This window comes from Ptiloglossa arizonensis, chromosome 1 (assembly GCF_051014685.1).
Source record: "Ptiloglossa arizonensis isolate GNS036 chromosome 1, iyPtiAriz1_principal, whole genome shotgun sequence".
Classification (NCBI taxonomy): Eukaryota; Metazoa; Arthropoda; class Insecta; order Hymenoptera; family Colletidae; genus Ptiloglossa; species Ptiloglossa arizonensis.
This window is the reverse complement of record NC_135048.1, coordinates 33,129,021-33,154,936: the sequence shown is the minus strand read 5'-3', so window position 1 is coordinate 33,154,936 and position 25,916 is coordinate 33,129,021. Positions and strand designations below refer to the sequence as shown.

At 41.3% G+C, this 25,916-nt stretch overlaps 1 protein-coding gene across 6 annotated transcripts in view; it reads left to right on the top strand.

Moving 5' to 3' along the window:
* Window positions 1-25,916, top strand: part of Oatp26f (Organic anion transporting polypeptide 26F) — a 60,303-nt gene that overhangs the window by 14,896 nt on the left and 19,491 nt on the right. For 2 of the 6 annotated variants that reach the window (XM_076305013.1, XM_076305022.1), the window contains exons 3-7: window positions 12,994-13,213; window positions 19,005-19,173; window positions 20,431-20,569; window positions 20,842-21,016; window positions 21,506-21,608. In XM_076305013.1, coding sequence (XP_076161128.1) covers window positions 12,994-13,213; window positions 19,005-19,173; window positions 20,431-20,569; window positions 20,842-21,016; window positions 21,506-21,608 — 806 coding nt within the window. Of the gene's footprint in view, window positions 1-8,693; window positions 9,598-11,151; window positions 11,844-12,993; window positions 13,214-19,004; window positions 19,174-20,430; window positions 20,570-20,841; window positions 21,017-21,505; window positions 21,609-25,916 lie in introns of those variants that run through there. The other 4 variants (XM_076305061.1, XM_076305031.1, XM_076305051.1 and 1 more) reach the window with 4 other exon arrangements.

The following is a 25,916-nucleotide window of genomic DNA, read 5'->3' as shown; positions in this document are numbered from 1 at the left end:
GTCTTTTACCGAGAGATAAGAATCAAGCTTTTTATCTTTTCCATCTTTACGACGTGGGAAAAAGTTGAAATTAAAAACGTCGAGGAATGAAAATTTGCGCGCAAAATATCGGGTTGTTCGAAGAGTCATTTCGTCTTCCAAAATGGAGAATGTATAATTTAATAAAATGTTTGTACGCTCTGAAACAATCGTGTTTCATTTTCACCAAAAAAAAAAAACGAAATAACTTTCCGAACAACCTAATATTATCCAGCCAGCTTATTTCACTCGGAGAATTGTGATAATTGCGACGAAAACATTAGAACGAGACGTATGCAGATGACTTCGATGGTTCGTTTCGCCTGTCGCGACTTGTCAATGCTTCTCGATAGGGTACTGCAGCCTTGGAGCACATCGAAGTCGGTCACAACCTTGGAAATGAACTATTATCCAGCCAGTTTATTTCGCTCGGAGAATTATGATAATTGCGACGGAAACATTAGAACGAGACATATGCAGATGACTTCGATGGTTCGTTTCGCGTGTCGCAACTTGTCAATGCTTCTCGATAGGGTACTGCAACCTTGAATCGTGTCGAAGACGACGCGAACTGTTTTTCAGAGGTATTCCGAAACTCCCTTTGGAGGTATTCCGAAACTCGTTTTTCAAAATGGAGAATATATAATTTAATAAAATGTTTATACGCTCTGAAAAAATCATGTTTCATTTTCACCAAAAAAAACGAAATAACTTTCCGAACAACCTAAAAATTGCCCGAGTTGGAACCAGATTAACCACGGTGTGTGGATTTCCATCGACGAACGACGCTATCAGGAGAAATAATTGAAACAATATTTTTCTTTCCCGCGCATAGACAAGCTCGTGCCTCGTGCCCCTGAAACATTATGGTAGGTGTTAATAAATTCAATAGGAAGTTATTGAAAACTTCCTCTAAACATTCAGAACGGGCCACCCACGGATGTAGGACCATGACACGCGCCGTTATTTATCCCTACCCATAGGCGTCGACGAAACCTAATCAGTCCACTCTCGCAGCTCGAATTTCTCACGAACTGTACCATTCGATATTTCTACCATACGTATCGATCGGAACTATAATACCTGCATTACAAAATCTTCCAAATTTCATAAGCGAGTTTCAATTATTACATTTTCCACAATTCCAAATACTGATGGACTTTTAATTCAACCCTCGTTACTCCATAAAATTTCATTTAATTTACTTCTTCGTCACAGAAGACAGAGAAAAATATTATTCGACTATTCAATACAAAATTCAATACCCCACGCTTAATCAGAATAAACCGTATTTCTCCATAGAAAATCATCTCCAAATTTCTCTCGTTTACAATACTCTCTTTCCCTGTAACAAATAAAAAATATTAGAATCTTCGCGCACGGATACAAAAAATTGAATCGACCCGATCTCTCGACTGTATCAAACGATCAGTCGAAATTCGAGACGATCGGAATCGGTGGGATCGTGAGTGAAATCGACGCCGGTGGCTGGCCTTACACGCGTCGGGACGCTCGGGCAAAAATCTATCCAGTGGCGAAGTAACCACGGCTGACGGAGTCCCCCACCCGAAAGCGGAAGCCATGGATCTTTATTAAATCCACGAAATTTATGTCGAGGCGGTCGCGTGGCCGGTGAAACGTGCGCCGCGTCGCTCTGGCCCCCGAAAAAGGGTATTTATCCCTCTCCGCTTTTCAAGCGCATGATCCGCGTTTGCGTTAGGCAAACGAACCCGGGACTCCGGGCGACGCCGGGTTTCATTGTGTAACGCCGCCTGTGCGCGTCGATGCACCCCGTATATTGCGTTTTTTTTTTCTTTTTCTCTCTCTCTACCCCCCACCCCTTTTCTCCATTTTATTTCTGTTTCTTGTTGTCAATTCCGTCCCCGACGCGTTCACCGCGGACCGGTACAAATCATTTCTGAATGTGCGTTTAACGAACGCGACATTTAATTTGTCCATCGCGAACGCCTTCAGCGGATAGACCTCTGTTTGCTCGTCCCCCTTGGAAAAGCCCCTGTACGAACCCTATCGCGGAATACGGTTTCACGAAGGGATTTGTAACTTTATTTCGAGCACGGTATATCTGTCCAAATATCGACGGGGACGTTCGTAGATATTATCGAAATTTTACGAGACGCTCATACATACAAAGGGATGTATGTTCAGGACTGTTTGGCCCGCGATTAATAAAGAAGAAACGAGGAGAAAGGGAACGGTGTTGTTACTTCATAGATTGTAACAGTTTCGATTTATCGGAACGAGGTTCACGCGTTTCACGCGTTCTTTCTTCAATTTTTTTACCGAGGTGTGTATCAATGGTTACTTCTGGGGATTCCCGAGAACTATCGTTAGGGACTATCGCGATCGAACGAGTCTTTCTATCGCGGTTGATTCTTGGAATCTCGGATCCAATATTGACCAGAGCCACGTGAATACTCTGAATGGAGGCTACCGTTGGGAAGGTATACTTTTTAATAAAAAGGGAGGATCGTGCGTTCATAATGCATGAGATACCGCAATTTAAATGTACATATATGTATGTATATACCTTGACCCCTAGAACCGTTCCCGCGTATCTCCAGACGGGATCTTTCGCTAAAAAAGGCGATCGGTGCCGCGTGGGCGTCAACTCGGGAAGTGGATATTTGAGAAAACGTTGCGGTACAAACGACTCTGGTGTATCTGCCAGAGGAAGTGGCCCTAAAGATAGGAAGACTTTAATTACGTTGACTGGATGGGGGGCCGTGTTATCGTCGCTGTACAAGCGCGTTGCACTTGAAGGAATTCCAAATGCACCGCACCTTTTCGCCGATAAATGCCACTTTTAACCTGTAATTATACCACAGAGACCGCTCCGCGAGCCGGTCTCTAACCCTGACCGTTTTCCCATGCAATCGCGATCATCTTTCGTTGGTTCTAAATTGTTAAACGTTAACGCGCCTATTAATAACGAGAGCCATGAGAACTTCGATAATACAGGTTAACGAGTCGAGTTTTGTTTTTGAAATGCACAAGAAGAGGAACTATTTTAATACGGGGACTGGATCAATTGTATTGTTGGTATGGAGAGTAAATCAATTGTATCGTTAGTATGGAGACTGGATTAATTGTATTATTAGTATAGAGACTAGATCAATTGTATCGTTAGTATGGAGACTAGATCAATTGTATCGTTAGTATGGAGAGTAGATAAATTGTATCGTTGGTATGGAGAGTAGATCAATTGTATCGTTAGTATGGAGACTGGATCAATTGTATCGTTAGTATGGAGACTAGATCAAGTGTATCGTTAATATAGAAAATAGATCAATTGTATCGTTAGTCTGGAGACTGGATTAATTGTATCGTTAGTATGGAGACTAGATCAATTGTATCGTTAGTATGGAGACTAGATCAATTGTATCATTAGTATAGAGACTAGATCAATTGTATCGTTAGTATGCAGAGTAGATCAATTGTATCATTGGTATGGAGACTAGATCAATTGTATCGTTAGTATAGAGACTACACCAATCGTATCATCGTTTGTTAATTCGTAATTAATAGTTTCTCTAGTTAACAAACTCTTAATCGAATTCATATCTCTCGGTAAGATATACTCCACGTATCGAACTACCGAGAATGGTAATTGTTATCCGATTATTGCTACCAATGCCTCCCAAAGTAGGCTACATTTCTTTCTAGCAAGTGTTCGATGTCTACACCACTTTATCGAACCAGTATTCGCTATCGATTTCGCGGTCTCGTTCGTTACAGCATCCACGTCCCTTCGTGGGTCCTCTTAACCACCAATCTTATCAGGATGATTTATTCGGAACCTTTCGAGTCTGCATACTTAGGTTATTACCGTCATAAATTCGAAACACGTCCTCCGCGGTTGATACCAGACCTGACCTACCTCGTTTTGAAATATGAGAGATTTCGCGGGTCCCCGGAAGTCTCTATAAAATATTTCCTCCGGGTGGCGCGTTTCTCGCGTTGTTTTCCGCGCGCCGCGTCTTTTCCCGCGTTAAGGCTGACTCACAACTACGCATCCGTCAATTTCTACGAGCGTCTACGTTCATCCGTCGGACAATCCGTTCCTAACGATTTTCGGGTAAAGTGTTCAAAACTTATTCACTCAGCGATTTAACATGTATTGTTATTCATTTTTATGTTTCTTTTTTATTCGACGCCTTTAATCTAGAGTGCATATCATATAAGCGAGTAGTGTACGTAGACAATTGTACAAAAGAGCTATGGTCGAAGTTTTGCGACTTCAGTCGTGAAAGACGAAGACAAGTTCAAAAATATGAACGAAGGAAAAGAGAGGGGAGTTTTACAGTAAAATTATTCAATGAGAAAGTAAAATTTCATCGATGTTTCGGTACCTTGTTAGATCCTCGCTTGAAGCAAAAATTGCTACCCCGCTTTCGAGAGAATTGGTGCTCGAAAATGGGGAAATTTATTTCGATGACGAAATAAAATTTCATCGATACCTTGTAAGGTTCTTAAAGGCCTCGGTTTGAAGTAAAAGTCGTTACCTACCCCGCTTTCGAGCGAATTGAACTCGAAAGCGAGTATTACTGTACTAAGAACCGTGAACAAACTCTTTCGGGTACATTCTGGAGAGAGTTCGAAGTCACACGAAGTCGTGATTCATCGATGTTTCGGTACTTTATCAGATCCTCGGCTTATAAAAATCGCTACCCCGCTTTCAAGCACCAATTCGCTTGAAAGCGAGAAAAGTTCGCAAAATGCGCGAAGAATTCTCACACAATGACGAAATAAAATTTCATCGACATCTTGTAAGATCCTTAAACACCTCGGTTCGAAGTAAAAATCGTTACCTACCCCGCTTTCGAGCAAATTGAACTCGAAAGCGAGTTCCCGTGCGAACGAGATTGTTCTTTTTTCCTTTTTGCGTGCGTCGTGACCTTCTCGCGTAGATCCGACATTCCATCGATAAACGAAGGGGAATGTACACTTATATCCGGGGAAAAACACACATTAGTTCGATAAACAATATTTTTCCCCACGTTACCTTACCAATAACCATGAACGAACTCTTTGGGGTATTCTGAAGATATTTCGAAGTCACGCGAAGGGTGGTGTGAATCAACCTTTAGACGCGACTCCGTGTCGTTCGTTTTTTGTTTATTTTAGCATCGAACGCTTTAAACATCGGCGAAAGATGCGCGCAAATGCTGGCGGTGCTCGAGTAAGCAACGACGCTCGTTAATGGAACGCCGGAAGACAAATGCATTTCTCGATACGAGGCATTAAGAAACTCGTTACACGGCGAAGCTGGAAAATAGCTTCGTGTCTGTATCGGTTCTTCCGTTGTTCCGTGGAATGGGTGTTGCACCCTTATCCCTTTAGTACAGTTTGCGATAGCTTGTTCCGGCACGGTCAAAAGACGAGCATCGTGTACCTCGAGAAAGGCAATTTAAGCGACACCGGAAACGATGAACGTTCCACCGTCTGTTTTGTAAATGATAGAACAACGGATTCAAGAGGTGAAGTTATTTTCCAATTCGGAAACTCGTTGCAATTTTCTGGGTCACCGAGTCTACGGGTAAATTAAGTAGTTAATTTTCGTCGATGAGTCGGCCCGGTTCAAGCGAGAAGAAAATACATCGTACGATGGCTGCTCAAGGAAAGTACGAAATTAACGCGAGGATTGCTGTCAATGTTGAACAATTCATCGCTATCGAACGATATTAGATTTTATCCACGGTGATTCGTACAGGAAACGATTGTTTGACACCCTCGACTGTTTCGTTGTATCGTAAACCGAAATATGAATGGTGTGAACAGTATCCGATGGTCGAGCTATTCCAGTAGGTGATGTTTTAATTATTCGATAGATATTTTATCGGGTCAAGTCTTTTGATCCGATCGAGCGACGAGCTTTTCGTGAAAGTTCACCGGACGGAAATATTTGACACAATTTGTATTTAATTTCACTTTGAAATAACTTTTTCGTGTAGATCGCAAACTAATTTAAATTCTAGTCTGTCGTCGTGTGTGTGCGCTCCAACTTGGGTGGAATTGTTCAAGTTTATTTTAAAACTGGAATTATTTAGTCCGTTCTACTTTCTACGAGAATAAACACTCGATTTAATCTCGGGAGAAAAAATTGCTCGATTGGATTCTACTGGACTTCGATGTCTTTTACAATAGTAAACGTTCCAATTGTCCATATAATAATCAATTTCTCTAATCGTTTCAATTATTTACGAGCCAGTTTCTAGAAAGAAATTTAAGAGTTAATATTTTCGTAAATCGAATATTGCAGCAAACTTTTGACTAAATCGAATCGGTATTTCCGTTTTTTGAAATTGTTCATTTTACAACTTTTTAACGAAAAGAAAGTTCTACGGCCGATTTTCTCTTGGAATTTGAAACTTTTAATTCCTTACTTAAATTAAATAGTGGACTCTGGAAGTTAACTAAGAATTAACTGATATAAACCCCAAGAAAATCTTACTTAAAGTTCAAGCCCCCATCGACACTTCGGAAAAGTGGATGGTCATTCTTTGATAGCAACGGAGTATGATAGATCGACCGTTAGAACAATCTGTTCGAACCAATTACTTATTGATAAATTATCTACCACCCTTCTGTATCAGTGTTTTCCAAAGTGAGTAATTGACACTTTAGGTGCTTACAATTTAGGAGGAAAAGAATATTTGTAATCTAAAAAAATATGAATAACCTAACCAAAAATATGGTTCAAAAATAAGTACAATTAAAGTATACTCACTATAGGTACTCTTGGGTATATTTTTCTCGTACTATTTTAAACCTAATTACTTATTGATAAATTATCTAACACTCTTCTAAACCAGTGTTTTCTGAAGTGGGAGGTTGACACTTTAGACGCTTAACAATCTAAGGAAAAAAAGAATATTTGTAATCTAAAAAAGTATAAATAACATAAGAAAAAATATAGTTAAAAAATAAGTACGACTAAAGTACACTCACTATAGGTACTCTTGGGTATATTTTTTCTGGTATTATTTTAAACCTACTCGTTACCTCGCTCGAAAAACTGCTCCTTTCCTCTTAAGGAGGACACTCTCCCAAATGTTTGGAAACCACTGCTCTAAACAGATGAGGAGCCCTCTAAAATACAAGTGGTTCGGGCCTCTTTCGATTTCTATAGAGGTCCTGCGTCTGGCCACCCCAGACGAGAAGATTTCTGGGAGGTGTATCGGGCAAATATACAGGAAAACTCCCGGAGGCGAGCACCTCGTAATCAACGCAACACGGATGAAAAACCTTCGTCTCTGTCGCGTAGCCGACCAACCAGAACGCTGGAACAAAGGCGTCCCGCGATCAAACTCGCGGGACGAAGAACGGGAACAAAAACGCAACACGCGTCTGCCCGAAACGACCGATTAAGGAGTTACGACACTTTGACGGGCTGAAAAATAACGTAATCCTTAACAATTTTTTACAAGGACAAGCACGTGCTTTTACTTAATATTTATACATTGACTAAAAGTGCACACATTGAACTATCAATCTACAAAATTTTATTAAAGAATTGTCACTCGGGGAGAAACGATCTATCGAAAGATATCTGATGGACAAATCGCACAACTCAGAGACAAAGTAAGTCCCCATTGGCGTCGCCATCATCGAACTATTTGACGGGCTGAAAAATAAGGAAATCCTTAACAATTTTTTACAAGAGCAAGTATGTACTTTTACTTAATATTTATACATTGACTAAAAGTGCACACATTGAACTATCAATCTACAAAATTTTATTAAAGAATTGTCACTCGGGGAGAAACGATCTATAGAAAGATATCTGATGGACAAATTACACAACTCAGAGACAAAGTAAGTCTCCATTGGCGTCGCCATCATCGAGTTATTTTATGGGCTGAAAAATAAGGGAACCCTTAACAATTTTTTACAAGGACAAGCACGTGCTTTTACTTAATATTTATACATTGACTAAAAGTGCACACATTGAACCACCAATCTACAAAATTTTATTAAAAAATTGTCACTCGGGGAGAAACGACCTATAGAAAGATATTTGATGGACAAATCGCACAACTCAGAGACAAACTAAGTCCTCATAGGCGTCGCAATCATCACCCCCGAATCTGAAAACAAATTCCACGTTCAAAGGTCACAAAAAACTGGAAAACCAAAAATACAAAAAACGAACCGTAGCGACACTGATACAGTCCACGAAACTTTCCCGATTTTTATTTCAAACGAAATTTAAAATACCCCGCGATAATTGGCCGTGACTTTTCCACGTATCGAAATTCCATCCAGAAATCTCGTCGATTCCGCGCGTATAATATGAACTCGTGGTTAAAATACATTCGCTAAAATCGCACACCCCCTGGGAAACATTTTTCGAAAAAGAAAAAAATAGAAAAAAAGAACCACCGCATCTCTCGCCCCTACCCGTCCCCGCAAGTGGCGCGACCACTTCGAAACCGAGTCAACGCGCTACGAACTTCCACACAGATCCCCGCGTACCGCGAGAAGCGTTTAATCGCGGCCACGCGATTAACGGGAATTAATGAGTCTTATCAGATGCGACCACCGAGCGGTTTTTTCGGTTCCGTGCGAAGCAACAGCTAGTAGGAGCGGTTTACGGCGCGCCGTTGGCAGAGGGTTTGTCAGGGGGGGTGGTAGAGGGGACAGAGAGACGAGAGTAGAGCGAGAACGACAGAGGGGATGAAAAGGTGGGAGAAAGTGGGACGAAGTGGCGGTGGATCGAGCGCGAGCGAGACCGAGCCGGAGCGTCACGACGAAAGCCGGAGAGAGACGAGAGAGGTGGGAGAGCCAACTCCGAGACCGGGAACGAGAAGGACAGAGGATGTCTGTCGTAGCGGAGTAGCGGCGGTAGTAGCATGTACGGCGTTTTAACTCGCGGGGAAAAGTCCGGAGAGCACGAGCTCGCGATCCTCAGTCGCGTGTGACACGCGGCGTTAATCGGTCCTCGCTGACGCGCTGCGATCGGCCCTAGTCGAAACTGAAACCCCGTGGATCTCGATCGTGGATCGCGTGACTCGAGATTTAATTTGAAAAAAAAAAAAAGAAAAATATAAATAAATAAAAACACCGCCGCGCGAGTAATAAACGAATCGTTGAAAAATTTTCAATCGAAAGTTTTCGATGCGAGCGAGAATCAGTGAGTAAGTGTAAAAATTGAATACGCGGCATCGTCGCTCGATTTTCGACACACGGAGATTCGAATACGAGAGACAAGGTGACTCGAATCAGTGCGTCGGTGAGATCGATGGCGAGACTCGAAGCGATCCAGCCAGTGCACCGAGAATTATAAATTCCCGTGATATCGTAAATCTCGCGTCCACGTTGAATATTTCATACGAGCCGAGGGAACTCCGGCTGCAAGCTGCTCGCCTTGAAAAACGATACGGGAAGGATTTATACGATGCACGTCGATAGACCCCGAAGAGAATCGTCCTGGCGCGTGTACGACGTGAATCCCGCGCGGACCGAGAACCGCGGCGAACACGTAAGACGCGTGTAGAAAGCGGATGAAAACGATCGGGGGACGGTTCCTCGATGAGAGATAGCACGCGTCGGTGGTAGGTACGAGTTTTTATTCTTTCACCCCCCGGATACAGGGGGAGGGGCGAGAAGCCACCGGTGAGCGAGATACAATCGAATCAATCCTACGAGGACACCCGTTAGATGTAAGATACCGCGAAGATATTAATTTTGGTTTCTTTACTATCTCTCTCGAGGTAAATCGTTTGAAAGTGAATCGGTGTCTTTGGGTGAAACGTACACGGGCTACGATAATTCGCGTTCTTTCTATCCTAATTGGTGGTCGAACTCGACGGTTAAGAATCAAGATCAATCGCGTAAAAGTGAATCGGTGTCTTACGATAGAAGGGAATTCGTCGAGGATACGATAGTTTCTATTTTTTTTTTTAATTGGCCACCGATCTTGACAGAGTCGAATCTGAAGAAATCGTGCGAAAGTGTAGAATATAATCATTTATTTTTTTTGTTTGTTTCTTTCTTAATCAGAGATCGAATTCGGTAGAATACAGATAACTCCAGTAACAGGGTGAAATCAAATTTGTAACTTTGTTTTTTTAATTAGCTATTGAACTCGACAGAATTTGGATAAGTCGAATAAAAATGTGAAATAAAACTTGTATTATATCTTCCTTTCTTTAATTAGCTATTGAACTCGACAGAATTTAGATAACTCGAATAAAAGAGTGAAATAAAATTTGTATCTTTCTTCTCTTAGTTAGTGATCGAACTCGACAGAATTCGAATAACTCGAGTAACAATGAGAAATAAAATTTGTATTTTTTTTCTCTTAATTCACGATCGAAGTCAATAGAATTCGGATAACTCGAATAAAAGTGTGACGTAGAATAATTTGTATTTTTGTTCTCTTAATTCACGATCTGACTTGACATAATTCGAATAACTCGAGTAAACAGCGTGAAATAAAATTAGTATCTTCCATCTCTAAATTAGCGATCGAACTCGACATAATTCGGACAACTCGAATAAAAATGTAATGTAGAATAATTTGTATTTTTGTTCCCTCAATTCGCGATCGGACTCAACATAATTCGGATAACTCGAGTAAACAGTGTGAAATAAAATTAGTATCTTCCATCTCTAAATTAGCGATCGAACTCGACATAATTCGAATAACTCGAGTAAACAGCGTGAAATAAAATTAGTATCTTCCATCTCTAAATTAGCGATCGAACTCGACATAATTCGAATAACTCGAGTAAACAGCGTGAAATAAAATTAGTATCTTCCATCTCTAAATTAACGATCGAACTCGACATAATTCGGACAACTCGAATAAAAATATAACGTAGAATAATTTGTATTTTTGTTCTTTTAATTCGCGATCGAACTCGACATAATTCGGAGAACTCGAATAAAAATATAACGTAGAATAATTTGTATATTTTTTCCCTTAATTCGCGATCTGACTTGACATAATTCGGTTAACTCGAGTAACAAAATTAGTATCCTCCATCTCTAAATTAACGATCGAACACGACAGAATCCGGCTAACACCCGTAAACCTCGAATCGGTGTTATCTATCGAACGGTCGCGAAAATGTAATTTGTATTTCTTTTCCCTCTCCCGTTAATTAGCGCCGAAGGCGAGAGAGCGGTTCGAATTAAGATAAATCGGGTAAAAGGGAATCGGCGGCTTCTAGAGGGCAAGTCGACCGGGGAAGAGGTTCTCTAACGAAGAGGAAGTCTAGCGGAAAGGTCGGTACGAGGGACACGTCGATCCATGGAACTCGATGCTCCAGACTGGATGTTCCATGGCCGACGACCTCACCGGAGTGAATCTTTAATCGAGTCTAGATCGTGTCGTCTGCCCTGCGAAGAAATCGCAATTGAATCGAGCGAGAGCAGCCCGCTCGTCGGAAGACAATAATATTCGTTATCCGGGGCTTCTTCGGTTACTCCAGCAACGAAAGGATCAGAATCTTCGCTTCCGTCTCCTCGTTTGGAACGAACGAGCTACAACCACCGCCTACCGGAAGTCCCGCTTTCGAAGCCGCGGTTGCTACTCGTCGCGCGATGAAAACGAATCTCCTGGAAAGCGACACGCTCGAGGAATCCGCGATCCAACCAGACATCGTTCGTGGACGCACCCAATGGTGACTGGTGTTGTTTTTTTAAACAAATTGTACCGCGTGCACGTGGAGTCCTCACGGAGGATGACGATGACGAGGATCGTCGATCAATAACGCGAAAAGTTACCACGAAGGATCTCTACGCGTATTCGTTGCAACCTCCGAGGAAGAAAGATGAGGAACAAGCTTGCATTCAGCGTAAGTGCATTCGATGCAACCGTGGAATAGATTTTTTGGAATTATACCCGACGATGTTGCGCGATCGACAGAATCGAGCTAGGTGAAATTTACGAGACTCGAATTCAATTATTACACTTCATCGGGAACGTGTGGCGGCACACGATCGGGAATAGTGTGCGTTCGAGTTTCGAAATAGTCGATATCACCAGAGTGTGCATTTCCGTGTAAGAAATGGTAAATAATTAAAATCAACGCTTGAATTCAACTGATACCGGTTACGTTCATTCCAACGTTTATTTACCAATGGTGTTTCTATACGTTTTGTACCCTAGAAGTTTTAGGAGCAGTTCGGTACAAAGAGTAAGCGAAAGAGAACGACAATTGAAATTAATACCAAGAATAACGGAACGTAACGACGAACGTCCTGAGAGACAAGATGAAAGACTTAGGTACGAGGTCGACTCGTTGAATTTCTTATTAGAAATTATTACTTCCCGGACGTGTGTACAGCCAGGCTTTTCGATCCATCAACGGTCCATTTACTATATGTGTATTTAGTATTTTGGGAGAGCTTGGATTATTCTTGGTGAACTTCTACCATTTGGTTGGAACTTGAGTATTTCATCTATTTTTCGAAATATCGATTAAAATTATTGGTAAAATCTATCAATAGTTTGAATTATTCTTGGTAAATTTCTACCATTTAGTTGGAACTTGAATACTTAATCTATTTTCGAGGTATCGATAAATTTATTGGTAAAATCTACCCACAGTTTGAATTATTCTTGGTAAATTTCTTCCACTTGGAACTTGAATATTTAATCCATTTGACAAAATATCTATAAAAATTATTGGTAAAATCTATCACCAGTTTAAATTATTCTCAGTAAATATTTACCACTTAGAACTTGAATATTTAATCTATTTTACGAAATATCAATTAAAATTATTTATGTAAAATCTACCACCAGTTTGAATTATTCTTGGTAAATTTCTCCCACTTAGTTCAACTTGAATATTTAATCCATTTGACGAAATATCGATAAAAGTTATCGGTAAAATCTGTTACGAATAATTCGAAAAATTGTCGACGATTGTTGTTACGATAAGGTTCCATATGTAATTTAGTCAATTCGATTTTGACGATATCGTCCGTGATGATTTACAGTCGGGGGTACCGGACATGCACGAGACCCTGGCCAGTTTTCCGGAACAGTTCGGAGATGGGCCGAGGAAACCGGAAATAAAGGAAGAAGCTCCAAAGGAATCGGACAGGACGACGGACAACCTGAAGTGCGGTTGGTTCTGGTTCAGGCCCACGTGCCTTCAACGATTTCGAACAGCGAAATGGGCACTCTTTTGGCTCTGCTGGACCGGCGCGATACAAGGTACGTTTAATTACATATAATTACATCGATTACAATAATTACATTTCACAAATGTAATTTATGCGTTTCTTCGGAGAATCGAATCACAAATTTGTAAATCTCTACGTCGTCGTGTCGAAGAAACTTAAAATCGACCTGCATCGTTCATCTCTCGATAGATCGGTATCTCTGTACACCGTGGTCCAAAATTTGAGATTTAAATTAGGTGAGGAAGATTCTAAAACTCTAAATGAGATGAAAATACAAAAATCATTTCGTTTTATTTTGGTGAAAATGAAACACGATTCTTTTAGAGTGTACAAGTATTTTATTAAATTATATATTCTCCATCTTGGAAAACGAAACGACCTTTTGAACAACTCAATAGAACAACGAAACATGACTCTTTTAGAGTGTATAAACATTTTATTAAATTATATATTCTCCATCTTGGAAAACGAAACACTTTCTAAACAACTCAATAGAATAACGAAACACGATTTTTTTAGAGCGTACAAACATTTTATTCAATTATATATTCTCCATTTTTGAAAACGAAACAACTTTTCTAACAACTCAATAGAATAACGAAACACGATTATTTTAGAGCGTGTAAACATTTTATTAAATTATATATTCTAGATTTTTAAAAACGAAACAACTTTCCAATCAACCCAATAGAACAAAGAAACACGATTTTTTTAGAGTGTATAAACATTTTATTAAATTATATATTCTTCAATTTCGAAAACGAAAACACTTTCCGAACAACCCAATAGAATATCAAAACACGATTTTTTTAGAGCGTATAAACATTTTATTAAATTATATATTCCCCATTTTGAAAAACGAAAACACTTTTCGAACAACCCAATAGAACAACGAAATTGCATCGGAAATGGTATTAGAAAAAAATGCATTTGGAAATCGATCAATTACCCATGCACCTAACCGATCTCTCACGTTACGAATTTCACTACTGTAATTATTTTTGTACAAAGTAGAATACAAGACACTTTTCTTTCAATTTCACCCATACTTTCGTCCAGTCTCGAACCCGTAGAATCTCCCTGGCCCGATTTGTCCCGCGAATTTCGATCCACGGTATACATTCCCCGAAGAATCTAGGCAGGTAGCGCATCGTTGCGTTTCCCTCGCCTAGACCAACTATGCCAAGGTATCTCCAGAATGTGTCCACACGGAAACATTGTCCGCTCTTGTGCAGAATTCACAAGCTCGTCGCGTTTATTCCGATCCGTACTAAACTCGATCTCCCCGGAGTCGTTTAATCCGATAATTTAGTAGCGCTTAGCTCCCTGCCCGGTGTCCCTGTCGTCGAGAAGAAAATGTAAAACGAGACTCGCGAAACGAAGACAGGAAAAAATCTCCAAAGGATCGTGCTACCGATATATTCGCGGAGTCGCGAACAATTTTTTCTTCCCGTTCAACGAACGAACCCGAGAGCTATCGCTCGCTATGGAAACAATGGATTATCCGTCTTTCCATTCGACGCGCGTCCCGTAACACAGGATTATCATATTACGAGACGTCGCGTCGCCATAGAAATTTTCGCCACGCTCGATCATCGGGAAGCACTCGAAGGGAGCGAGTTCGTACGCGTAAACTCAACCGAGACACTATTAAATTTTTCCAAATATCAATTTTTCGTTTGTAATTAAAATTCGTTTTAGAAAAAATAAAACCAGTGGACTCGTGCACCGTGAAACTTACAAACCCTCGTATTTTTCTCTGTACAAAAGTCCAATTACGTGACGTCCGAACGGGACGAATCGAACGGTAGACTGTTCCACAATTTAACCCTTACCGGGTCCGATGTAATCCGAGCGGGTGTAACCCGTGTATACTTGAACAAATAAATAAATAATCAGCGTCGGGATCGGGCGTGAGCCGATCGACTAGATATCGTCGTTTGGCGTTACTAATAGCCGCGTGCGTTCGAATGCAATTTCGAAGCTTTCAGAGGGGACGAGAGAGTTTGAGAGGGAGGGAGGGATGGTTGAGTGACAGAGGGAGGGACGGTGACCGACGATAACCGGAAATCGAGTTTTCCGGAGCCGGTGGCAGGAGGTTGACGCACGCTGCGGAGGGTAGCTGCGTTGGTGAAGGAAACCGATCGACGCGAAGGGCGAGCGCGTTAGGGGCACGAAGGTCGTCGACGTAGGAAAGGGTGCAACCGGGGGCACCGAAGAAAAGACCCGTGGTGAACACCGGTCCACGATTTCACCGAGGTTTCTACCCAAGCCCCCCGAACTCTTACGTTTCTCCTTCTCTTCCTTCTTTAACCAACGACAAAAGAAATCGTCCTGCGGTGGTCCGTGCCTTCTCCGCGGCCAATGGGATTGAACAAATTGCCGGACAATGGGTCCGGCAATCGTCTGTACAAGTCGAGAATAAGTTCAACCGCTGCGTGAGTACGCGTGGTACACGTGTGTACGTGGTTTACGTGCGTGTGCAGCTTCACAGAGGCTACCGTGCCGAGCGAGAGAACCAGTAGCAAGCATGGACCGGCCACCCCGCCAGCTGGAGAAACGAATTGTCCGCGTCGCGCGCGACGAGCGGACCGGACCCCGGCTTTAATTAAAATTCTCCTATTAGCGGTACAATGGGAAATGAAGGTGGTTAATTTACCGGGTAGACAGCCACCGGATACAGCGACACTTAAACCGGGCTTCTTGTACCGCGAGCGCGACTATTCGATGGATATTGGTCAACCGACGCGAGTAGCGATGGGGAACGTTGTTAGGGGACCGGGGTGGTGGACTTTTTTTTCGAATTTTTTGTCTCGGGTGGAGAAACTTTGCGAGAAATATTTACGGTTGTTTTTTTTTCTTTTATTTTTTGGTAGAGCGAGACGAGGAACGAGGATCGGGGAAATAAAATAGGTGTAATTGAAATGGAGGGAGAGACTCTGGGAGTGTTGAATTTTTGGAAGTTTTGGGTTGTTTGGGGAAGAGTTAGGAGGTATGTTTACGGTTGTTTTTTTTGTAGAGTTGATAGTGCTCGAGTTGCAATCGAAGCACACTTGCGCGATTTAAGGGGATATAATTAACAGAGAAGAGAGAGACGGTGGGGATATTGAATTTTCGAATTTGTGTGTTGTTTGGGGAAGAGTTACGAGGAATATTTACGGTTGTTTTTTTTTTTTTAGAGCTCGAACAAGTATCGAGGAAATAAAATAGGTGTAATTGAAATGGAGGGAGAGACGGTGAGAATGTTGAATTTTTTGAGTTTTGTGTTGTTTGGGGAAGAGTTACGAGGTATATTTACGGTTGTTTCTTTGTAAAGTTGATAGTGCTCGAATTGCAATCGAAGCACATTTGCGCGATTTAAGGGAATATAATTAACAGAGAAGAGAGAGACGGTGGGAGTGTTGAATTTTTTGAAGTTTTGTGTTATTTGGGGAAGAGTTACGAGGAATATTTACGGTTGTTTTTTTCTAGAGTTGATAGTGCTCGGTTGCAATCGTAGCACACTAGCACGATTTAAGAAACTATAACTAAGATGGAGGGAGAGATGATGGAGGTGTTGAATTTTTCGAATTTTTGTCTCGTTTGGAGAAGAGTTACGAGGAATAATTACAGTTGTTTTTTTCTAGAGTTCATAGTGCCCAAGTAGCAGTGAGAGCACACGTACCCGATTTGAAAGGGTACAACTAACACGGGAGAAAAAGATTGTGGGAGTGTTGAATGTACCTAACCATAAATATTCCGTGTTAACAGAATTATAGAAGATAGTTATAGTTGATTTCTAGTAGCTCTCGAGCAGCGATCAGTGCATGCTCGTACTCGTGAAACGTGCACCTCAACGCGCTAGAATAATCTAGGTCGTTCTCTCGTCTAAACGTTGAGACGGCGCGACGATCGCAATAGTGATCGCTCATCAGTCACTTGCACGTCGAACCTTTAAGCCACTCTCCCACCTACGCGACGCGCTCGAATTACGATACCTTGGTACGAGATGCTCAGCGTTGTTTTTTGTTTTAATCCCATTGCGGTTACTTAGAAACAAACTCTTTGCTGTTTTCTTTAAATCTACATTGCCAAATCCTTGTTAGAAAAATTTCGGAACATTGTCTTAAGCCTAGCGTGCTCCTCGAGTCTTTCTCCATCCATTGCGTCCTCATAATGTAGTATTTTTCTAGAGGGTGATTTCCTCTTCGGTAGATTACAAAAGTGTGTCGTTGCCTAAACATCGTGACTATAGTCCTGTTTATACAATATATATGTTATCGGGGCGGTGGACTTCACTATATATGTTTGTACAATATATAGTGGTCTGTCAATGAAGAGGTGGATGTTACTGTTGTGTTACCAATTGGTCGACAAATGTTGTAATGGTGACGTCGATATTTGTAAAAGAGATATAAAATAACCTAGCGGCACTCTTTTGGAGTCTACTGGAGAGCCTACTTAAAGCTACTACAGTCAACTTAAAGCTACTGGAGTCTACTTAAAGCTACTACATAGAGGCAAGTGGATGACATGGCATGGCTCCTGTATTTCCCTAATCCTTTCAATGTATGATAAAGTTTAAAACACGAGTTCCATACATTCGGGACATTCGAAACTCGTACACTCTTACAAGAGAGTGTTTTAAGGTTAGGCACGAATGCAAGATAGGACAAATACGAAAGAAACTCGTACATTCTCACAAAAGAGTGCTTTAAGGTTAGGCATGAATGCAAGATTAGGCATGAACGCGAAAGAAACTCATACATTGTCAATAAAGAGTACTTTAAGGTTGGGCACGAATTCAAAATAGGACAAACATGAAAGAAACTCGTACTTTTTTACAAGAAAGTGCTTTAAGGTTAAGTACAAATTCAAGATGGGACAATCACGAAAGAAACTCGTACTTTTTCACAAGAAAGTGCTTTAAGGTTAAGTACGAATTCAAGATGGGACAATCACGAAAGAAACTCGTACTTTTTTACAAAAGAGTGCTTTAAGGTTAGGCACAAATGCAAGATGGGACAAACACGAAAGAAACTCTTACATTCTCACGAAAGAGTGCTTTAAGGTTAGACACGAATACAAGATGAGACAAGTACGAAAGAAACTCGTGCATTATCTCGAAAGAGTGCTTTAAGGTTAGACACGAATACAAGATAGGACAAACGCGAAAGAAACTGTTCTCTCGCTGAACAGTCGAACGTGCTAACGCTCACGTCCCATGAGCCTGCGCGTGAACATCGTTCGAGCCCACCGGTGGGAATCGAGCTTTAGATTTCTTTTCGGCGTTCGGTAGGACGGTACACAGTTCCGTGTGTAACTCGACGCCCTGTTGACGTCTGTTTGTTGCATCGACGTACGAACGGTCGCAGTCGTTCGATTCAGAAACGATTAACGCGAACGTGTATGCACGTATACGTACACTCGCGAGAAAGAAGTGTTTAATAGATTTACGTACGGGAGAACGATTTCTTCGAGGGTGAGCGGACACCGCTCGCAGGAGGGGAGCCGTAATTGAATTAGTTTACCCTTCTGATTCATTTACACGCAGCACGCGGATTTGCTTTGGCGAACAGAGCCGCCCTGCCAGGCCTGCTTGCCTTTCGAGTATACCGATTCGGCCGATATTCGTGTCCCGAGAACGAGATGTTGTCCGATAAACGGGATCACCGACGATTAAATCCCCTTTCGTCGAAATCTGATTCACCCGAGATCGATGGAAGCCTAGATATTGCCATGGATTTGCGAATGTGTGATTTCGTTGGTCGATTTCACACGCGTGGAATTAAGTGTAACCGGAGAGGATTTCAGCGAACGATATACATACATGTTTCTTTCAGGAATGGTGGTGAACGGTTTCGTAAATGTCGTTATCACCACGATAGAGAGGAGATTCGGTTTAAGGTCGTCCCAGACCGGTCTAATAGCTGGTGGATACGACATAGCCAGTTTCCTTCTTCTCGTTCCAGTGAGCTACCTAGGTGGACGCTCGAAAGCATCGAAACTAAGGTACGTACGTATAGCTCGACCAAATGAGACCGTGGTCCAATGGTGGACGCGCTGGATGGGGTAGATTGGGACAAAAAGTTTCGCGAGGCTCGAAGATGGGCGAGCAAGGTCTTCGCGAGATAATGCTCGTTTCACGGGCAGTCCACGGGCCACGGTCATGGACCGATCAACCGACCAATCACAGTGAAAGGCGACGGGTGGGGGCACTCGATGGTTTACGCGTGCGCACTTGGCTCGATCTCCTTTGGCCGAGCTATACCTTCTCGATCGAGATTAAAAAATATTTCATACGAGCTGCACCGAACGTCATATCAAATACTTAAGTACACGGTGTTATCAGACGAGTATCATCGGACAGGTGGTAATTCTACGCGTGAAAATTAGTTAAGAAAAAGCAATAATATTTTTCCATTCGAAGCTTTACGAGACAAGCGAGTTTGAAAATTGTATCACGGCCATTTTCGTTTACACTTTCCATTCGTTGTCCTCTGTAATATTTACATAGTCTTCGTCGATTATTTTCATTGTCAGTGTGTTCGCATCGGTCGAATTGTAACAGTGTCTCGCTATAGTGATCTTGAGTACGTTGACACGGTGAAAGTATTCGATGCTCATAAGTGAGTGCGTTAATAGATTGCTTGCACAGTACTTAAAATACAAGTGACACAATCGTGAAAAATATATCATCTTTTGCTTGTTTTACTTTGTTTTTATCGTATCGTTGCGAGCAAATATTTTTCAATCACTTATCGCGTGATCCATATTGTCTTTTTTAAAATATTCAACTTCGACTAAATAAAATACAACGATTCGAAGTTTCAGCGAGTTGCAAGACCTAGATAACCAAATTTCACCCTCGACGAGCAAAAGAGAGTCTAAATCGTTTTAGTCGTTAATTTTCGTGTCACTTCTGTGATAGATTATCTTTTTTGTTAAAATATTCGATTTCGAGTAAACAAAATACAACGATTCGAAGTTTCAGCGGGTTGCAAGACCTAGATAACTAAATTTCACCCTCGACGAGCCAAAGGGAGTCTAGGTCGTTTTAGACGTTAATTTTCGTGTCACTTGTTCGATAGATTAAAGTTTGGTTCATATTCCGCGGGAGTTCAATCCCTGTTCGGCGATCAATGACACTCGGAAAGAGACTCGTGCGATCTTGAAGCGGCTCCATGAATATTTACGAAGCGGGTCGGGACTGGAGACGTCGTTTCATTGAAACCGACGATGAATGAGCAACAAAGCTCTCTTTCACAGGTACATAGGCGTAGGAGTTCTAGTCTTAGGTATAGGAAGTTTGCTGTTCGCGTCGCCCCATTACATCGCTGGACCTTACAGAGGTGGTCAGCAGACGGAGAATATATGCCAGAGGGTGACGAATACGTCGTCCAGATCGGTAAGTAGTTGAATACTGAAAGCACGATTGCGTAAAAAAATTATATAAAAATTTTACAACGTGTTCTTCGAAACTCGATGAACTTGCACGCTCGTTCGATCGAAGTTGTGGCAATCTCTTGTCCTTCTTGCACGCTTTTTCTTAATTAAAACGGTGTCGTGCGACCGAACGAGAAAGTCGGTCGTATCCACGGTACGTTTCGCGTATTTTCAGAATGTTCTATTTCGCTAATTAAATTACTCTCAATTTGCTTGCGTGTTTCCACCATTCAGCTCTCGTGCAACGGTTCCGGGGGGCAAACGGACCACGAGCCTTACAGTGGCTTGTACTTAACTATCTTTCTCGTGGCCCAACTTCTGCACGGAGCGGGCTCCGCTCCTTTTTACACGCTCGGAGTTACGTACCTCGACGAGAACGTATCGAAAAAGATGTCGTCCGTGTACGTAGGTAAGAAACAGTCTGCTCGTCGTTTTCTTCGCAAGCGTTCGACTGCAGGAACGTTGTAATCGGAAGATTGAAAGTGCTCCGAACGAAAAAGAAATCTTATTGTTCGTTAAATTATCGCCCGTACCCTTCGAGAAAAAAGATATCGAATCGGGTGGAAACATCTCGAATGAGAACGATCGCTCGGAGAGGGTCGTCGAAGAAGACTTGAAATCATCCAAAGACGTTTACGATACAATAATATTGTAAACATTCTTTTTTTTTTCAATTCTTCTACGAACTCAAAATCTGACACGATTTGTGGCGTGTTTAAAATTTCGAATTCTCGATCAGTGTGAACAATTAGTAATTTTTTTTCATGTTTATCCAACGCAGAATATTCCAAAGAATCGTGACGAATTTTATATATTTTCAAAAAATTATCGTCGAAACATTTTCCACGGAATCGTTTCGGACGAGATTTCAAAAATCGTGTATATTCTTTCTGTTCAGGAATTTTCTACACAATGGCCATAATAGGGCCAGCGTTAGGCTACGTAGTCGGAGGTGAATTGTTGAAGCTGTACACGGACTTCATCACCGTGGACTCGTCAGAGTGAGTTTCTGTCAACCTTTTCTGTACCTATGTTGATATTATACTTGGCTTGCTTTTAAAAATACGGTAGAACCAAGAGTATCCGAACAGCACAGTTGGCCGCGAACCAACATTCGACCATCAAAAGGCTACATTTTAAAGTAACGAAAGGTTCGTTACTTTAAAAAAAGGTCCTGTTTTCCCAGTCTTTCCACTAGTTTGTATACTTTTCTGAATATAGTCACTTCACCGCGCCACTTTTTCTCTGCCCTTCATATTATACAACTCTTTGATTCGACCCTGGAAATTTACAAATATTTTCAAGGTGGAAAATTATTACGATTACACTTTCCTCGATATTCTTTCGCTAACATCGTCTTCGACCATTTTGTTGCTTGTAGATTATACATTTCCGTGAATTTTTCTTGACACGGGTCAAGAGAGACCCGTAGCACTGATAGAAAATTATCTAATTTTCCTCGTAAATACTATAAATATGTAGACAATGACAAAAAGGTTCTACTCCATAACGAAAATGACTTACCCTTCGAAGTACGAACCGTGAAGTACAATGGGTCAAGAGAGACCCACGCCGTTAGATTCAAAATTATTTAATTTTCCTCGTAAATACTATAAATATGTAGACAATGACGAAGAGGTTCTACTCCATAACGAAAATGATTTACCCTTCAAAGTACGAACCGTGAAGTACAGTGGGTCAAGAGAGACCCACGCCGATAGATCCAAAATACTACTACTGCTACTCAGACAATGACAAATGGGGTTATCTCTCTCACGCCTATCGCAAACAAAAACAGTGCGTTATCGACGATAGTTTCCGACTCGATCGGGTCCAGAATGACCCACGCGGCGTATCGCGAGAGTTTCGTCGAATCGTGAATCACCCGTTTAGATGACTCTCCTCGCGGACAGTATCGTAGATCAGCCGCGACTAATCCCGTTAGCACGTGGCGATGAAAAGAACACTGAAATCAGTTTGCTCGTTACCGTCTCGGGGACAACAAGTAGGTAATTAAGCGTTCAGGAAAAACTTTTTTCCGTCGGTTCGTAGCGTTGCGTTTTTCTTTTTTTTTCCCCCTCCATCACCAGGCGTCCTTTCAAGGCCGTGAAACGGTAAAAATAGATTATAAAAATCCGATGCCACGCTCGCCCCGTCTCCGCCGTTAACTCGATCTCTCCCTGGCGTTACTCGTAAAGCGTTTAAAAGAAGATCCCGACGAGGCATGAAAATCCAGTTTCCACGAGCCCGCCGCCGTTTCGTGGAAATTTTTATCCCGACATATTTCACCGGGCTCTGTTCGCGATTAATTCCAGGATCTCGCGACTGTGGATTTACGCGTTAAACGATCTGTGGACACGCTCGGGGATTCCCCCCCTGTGGATTTGCTCGACGATCGTCTTCATCGATGATCTTTCGCGCCAGTCGATCAGATTTGTGGGGATATCTTAGTTGAAAAAAGTTTTTCCTTTCTAGAATTATTGGTTCGAAGGAAAGTTTTTTTTTTCCCAAAAATATTGGTCCGAAGAAAAGTTTTTCGTTTCCAGAAATATCGTTTCGAAGAAGTTTTTCCAGAAATATTGGCTCAAAGAAAAATTTTTCCAAAAATATTAGTCCGAAAAAAAATTTTTCCTTTCCAAAAATATTGATTTGAAGAAAAGTTTTTCTTTTTCCAAAAATATTCGTTCAAAGAAAAATTTTTCTTTTCCAAAAATATTGTATCGAAGAGAAGTCTCTCTTTTCCAAAAATATTGGTTCAAAGAAAAAATTTTCTTTTCCAAAAATATTGTATCGAAGAGAAGTCTCGTTTTCAAAAATATTGGTTCAAAGAGAAGTTTTTCTTTTCCAAAAACATTGGTTCGAAAAGAAATTTTTCTATTCCAAAAATATTGGTTCAAAAAGAAGTTTTTCTTTTCCAAATATTTTAGTTAAAAGAAATATTTTCATTGAAAGAAAATTCGTAGGAAAAATTTTGCGCAAACAAAAATTCGAGCAGCCGTGTACTGTCACTTGTATTGCAATGATCTATTGCATCATTGGGAAATTTAAAAATATTGGTGTCAAGATAGTTAAAATAGAATAGAAACTAAACGTATAAAAATTTCAGCATCGATCGACGACAGCTGTAAATTTAACCGATGACTTTCGTGTCACGATACTTAGAACGGAGTAAAAATTAAACGTATACGTACGTGTCAGCACCATCGAAGAGGTAGAAGCTAGGCGAATCGATGTAATATACGCGCTTCTACGGGTCACGTGTCTTTCATCGCATCGAGGAAATGATCGTCGTGCGACAGAAAGTCGATAGTATAGCGCCTAGCCGAAGCTTAGTTACATACTGTCGATTTTTCGTTGCACGAAAGTTTTTGGTCGTGACGATAAAAGACACGGGCCTGTACCGAAGAGCATACACCTGGTCGTAAAGTATAGAACTAGTAGCGTAACCAGAGGGGTACAAGAACAAATATTCTTTGTGGATTACAAAAATTTTGTTCAATATTTACCGAAATTATTTTGAAGAACATTTATCTAGATAGTAAGTAAGAAAAAATCTTTTTTTCCAAAATGATGAAATTTTGCCCCTCTCCATTTAAAATTTCTGGTTACGCCAATGTATAGAGCGATACTTTTTGCGATCTCTACCAGGAAATAGAAAAATCGTGATTTTAATCTTTTCGATACTAACTATACTAACTTCGATACTAACTAACTTTCGATGACTATAATCACCTGTTAAAATTTTATATCGATTCGCAACTTTTGCCCAATATAGAATAGCTTGTTATTTCCATGGTTACCGATTTTAGTTCCAAAGTGTACGTTCGTGTCTAACCCTTCTGCTACGACAGTCCTCTCAGCTAGAACACCCCCGCTATATGGGGCGCCGCGCCAAAAGTGTACACATTACGCGCGGTCAATCGCCAACGCTTAGGTTTGCGTCTTACGTCTAAAAAAGTTCCACAATGATTTTTGGAAAAAAGAACTTTTCTTTCGAGTGAGATATTTGGAGAAGAAAATCTTTTCTTTGAACATTTAGTTTTGGGAAAGAAGAACTATTTTTTCAACTAAGATATATGGAAAAGAAAAACTTTTCTTTGAAATAAAATATTTGGAAAAGAAAGATTTTTCTTTGGACATTTACTTTTAGGAAAGGAGAATTTTCTTTCGATTAAAATATTTCTTTCAACTAAAATATTTGGAAAAGAGAAACGTTTCTTTGAACCAATATTTTTAGAACAGAAAAACTTTTCTTCGAACCAATATTTTTGGAAAAGAAAAACTTTTCTTCGAACAAATATTTTTGAAAAAGAAAACTTTTCTTCGAACCAATATTTTTAGAAAAAAAAACTTTGTTCAATTAAGATACTTGGAAAAGAAAAACTTTTCTTCAAACTAAAATATTTGGAAAAGAAAAATTTCTCATTGAAAAAATATTTTTGGAAAAGTAGAACTATCCTTCGAACTAAGATATTCATAACTTCTTAATAAACATATTTTAATCGAACACTGCCAAATACCCGTTACATGTAACTTGTATCTCACGAAGAGCAACTATAGCCACCCATCGTGTACGAATGCTGCCTCGCGACGAGCAACTATAATCGGCCGTCGCGTGGTAGCAAACAGATAAAACACTCCGTATAAGTGACAGTGTATTCCCGAGCAAAGCCACAGTACAGAGAGAATCAAAGATCGAATTTTACCGGTAACCGAAAATTCGAGAGCACGCGCACGCGGAATGCTCGAGGCGAGGCGAGGCGAGGCGAGGCGAGGCGATTGGCGCGGATACTCGTATTTGCATACCACCGGATGTCGGTTATTCCGTTGGGGCGCACGCGTTTCCGTGCGTACCTGTTCCCGGTTTTCGCGTATTGTCGGACAGGATCGGTGCAAACAGCCGATAAATCCTGTGCGAGAATTTAATAAAGTCACCGTGACGCGCCGCTAAACGTCCCCCCTCCCCTCAGCGACGGCCAGGGGGAAAAAAGCGGGAAACGCGTTTAACGGCAGCAACGAGGGGCGACAAATTCCGACGGCGCGCCCATTACGCGTCATTCCCCATCGGCATTCGACGACTATGAACTACTTCGCGCCGTGAAACGCCGTAATGAACGCGGACAGCTTTCGAGGCGTTGATCGTCTACCGTCACTCCTCCCGCGCTTTAAACCGGGGGAAAACGATCCCTTCGGATTGACATTAACCCTTTGAGCGTTCCAATTGACGACACTTTGTCGCTTAACGGATTAGAATATTGTGGGAATTGTTATTTTTCCCAAGGTGGGTTTAGAAGAGCGTTGAAGATCGA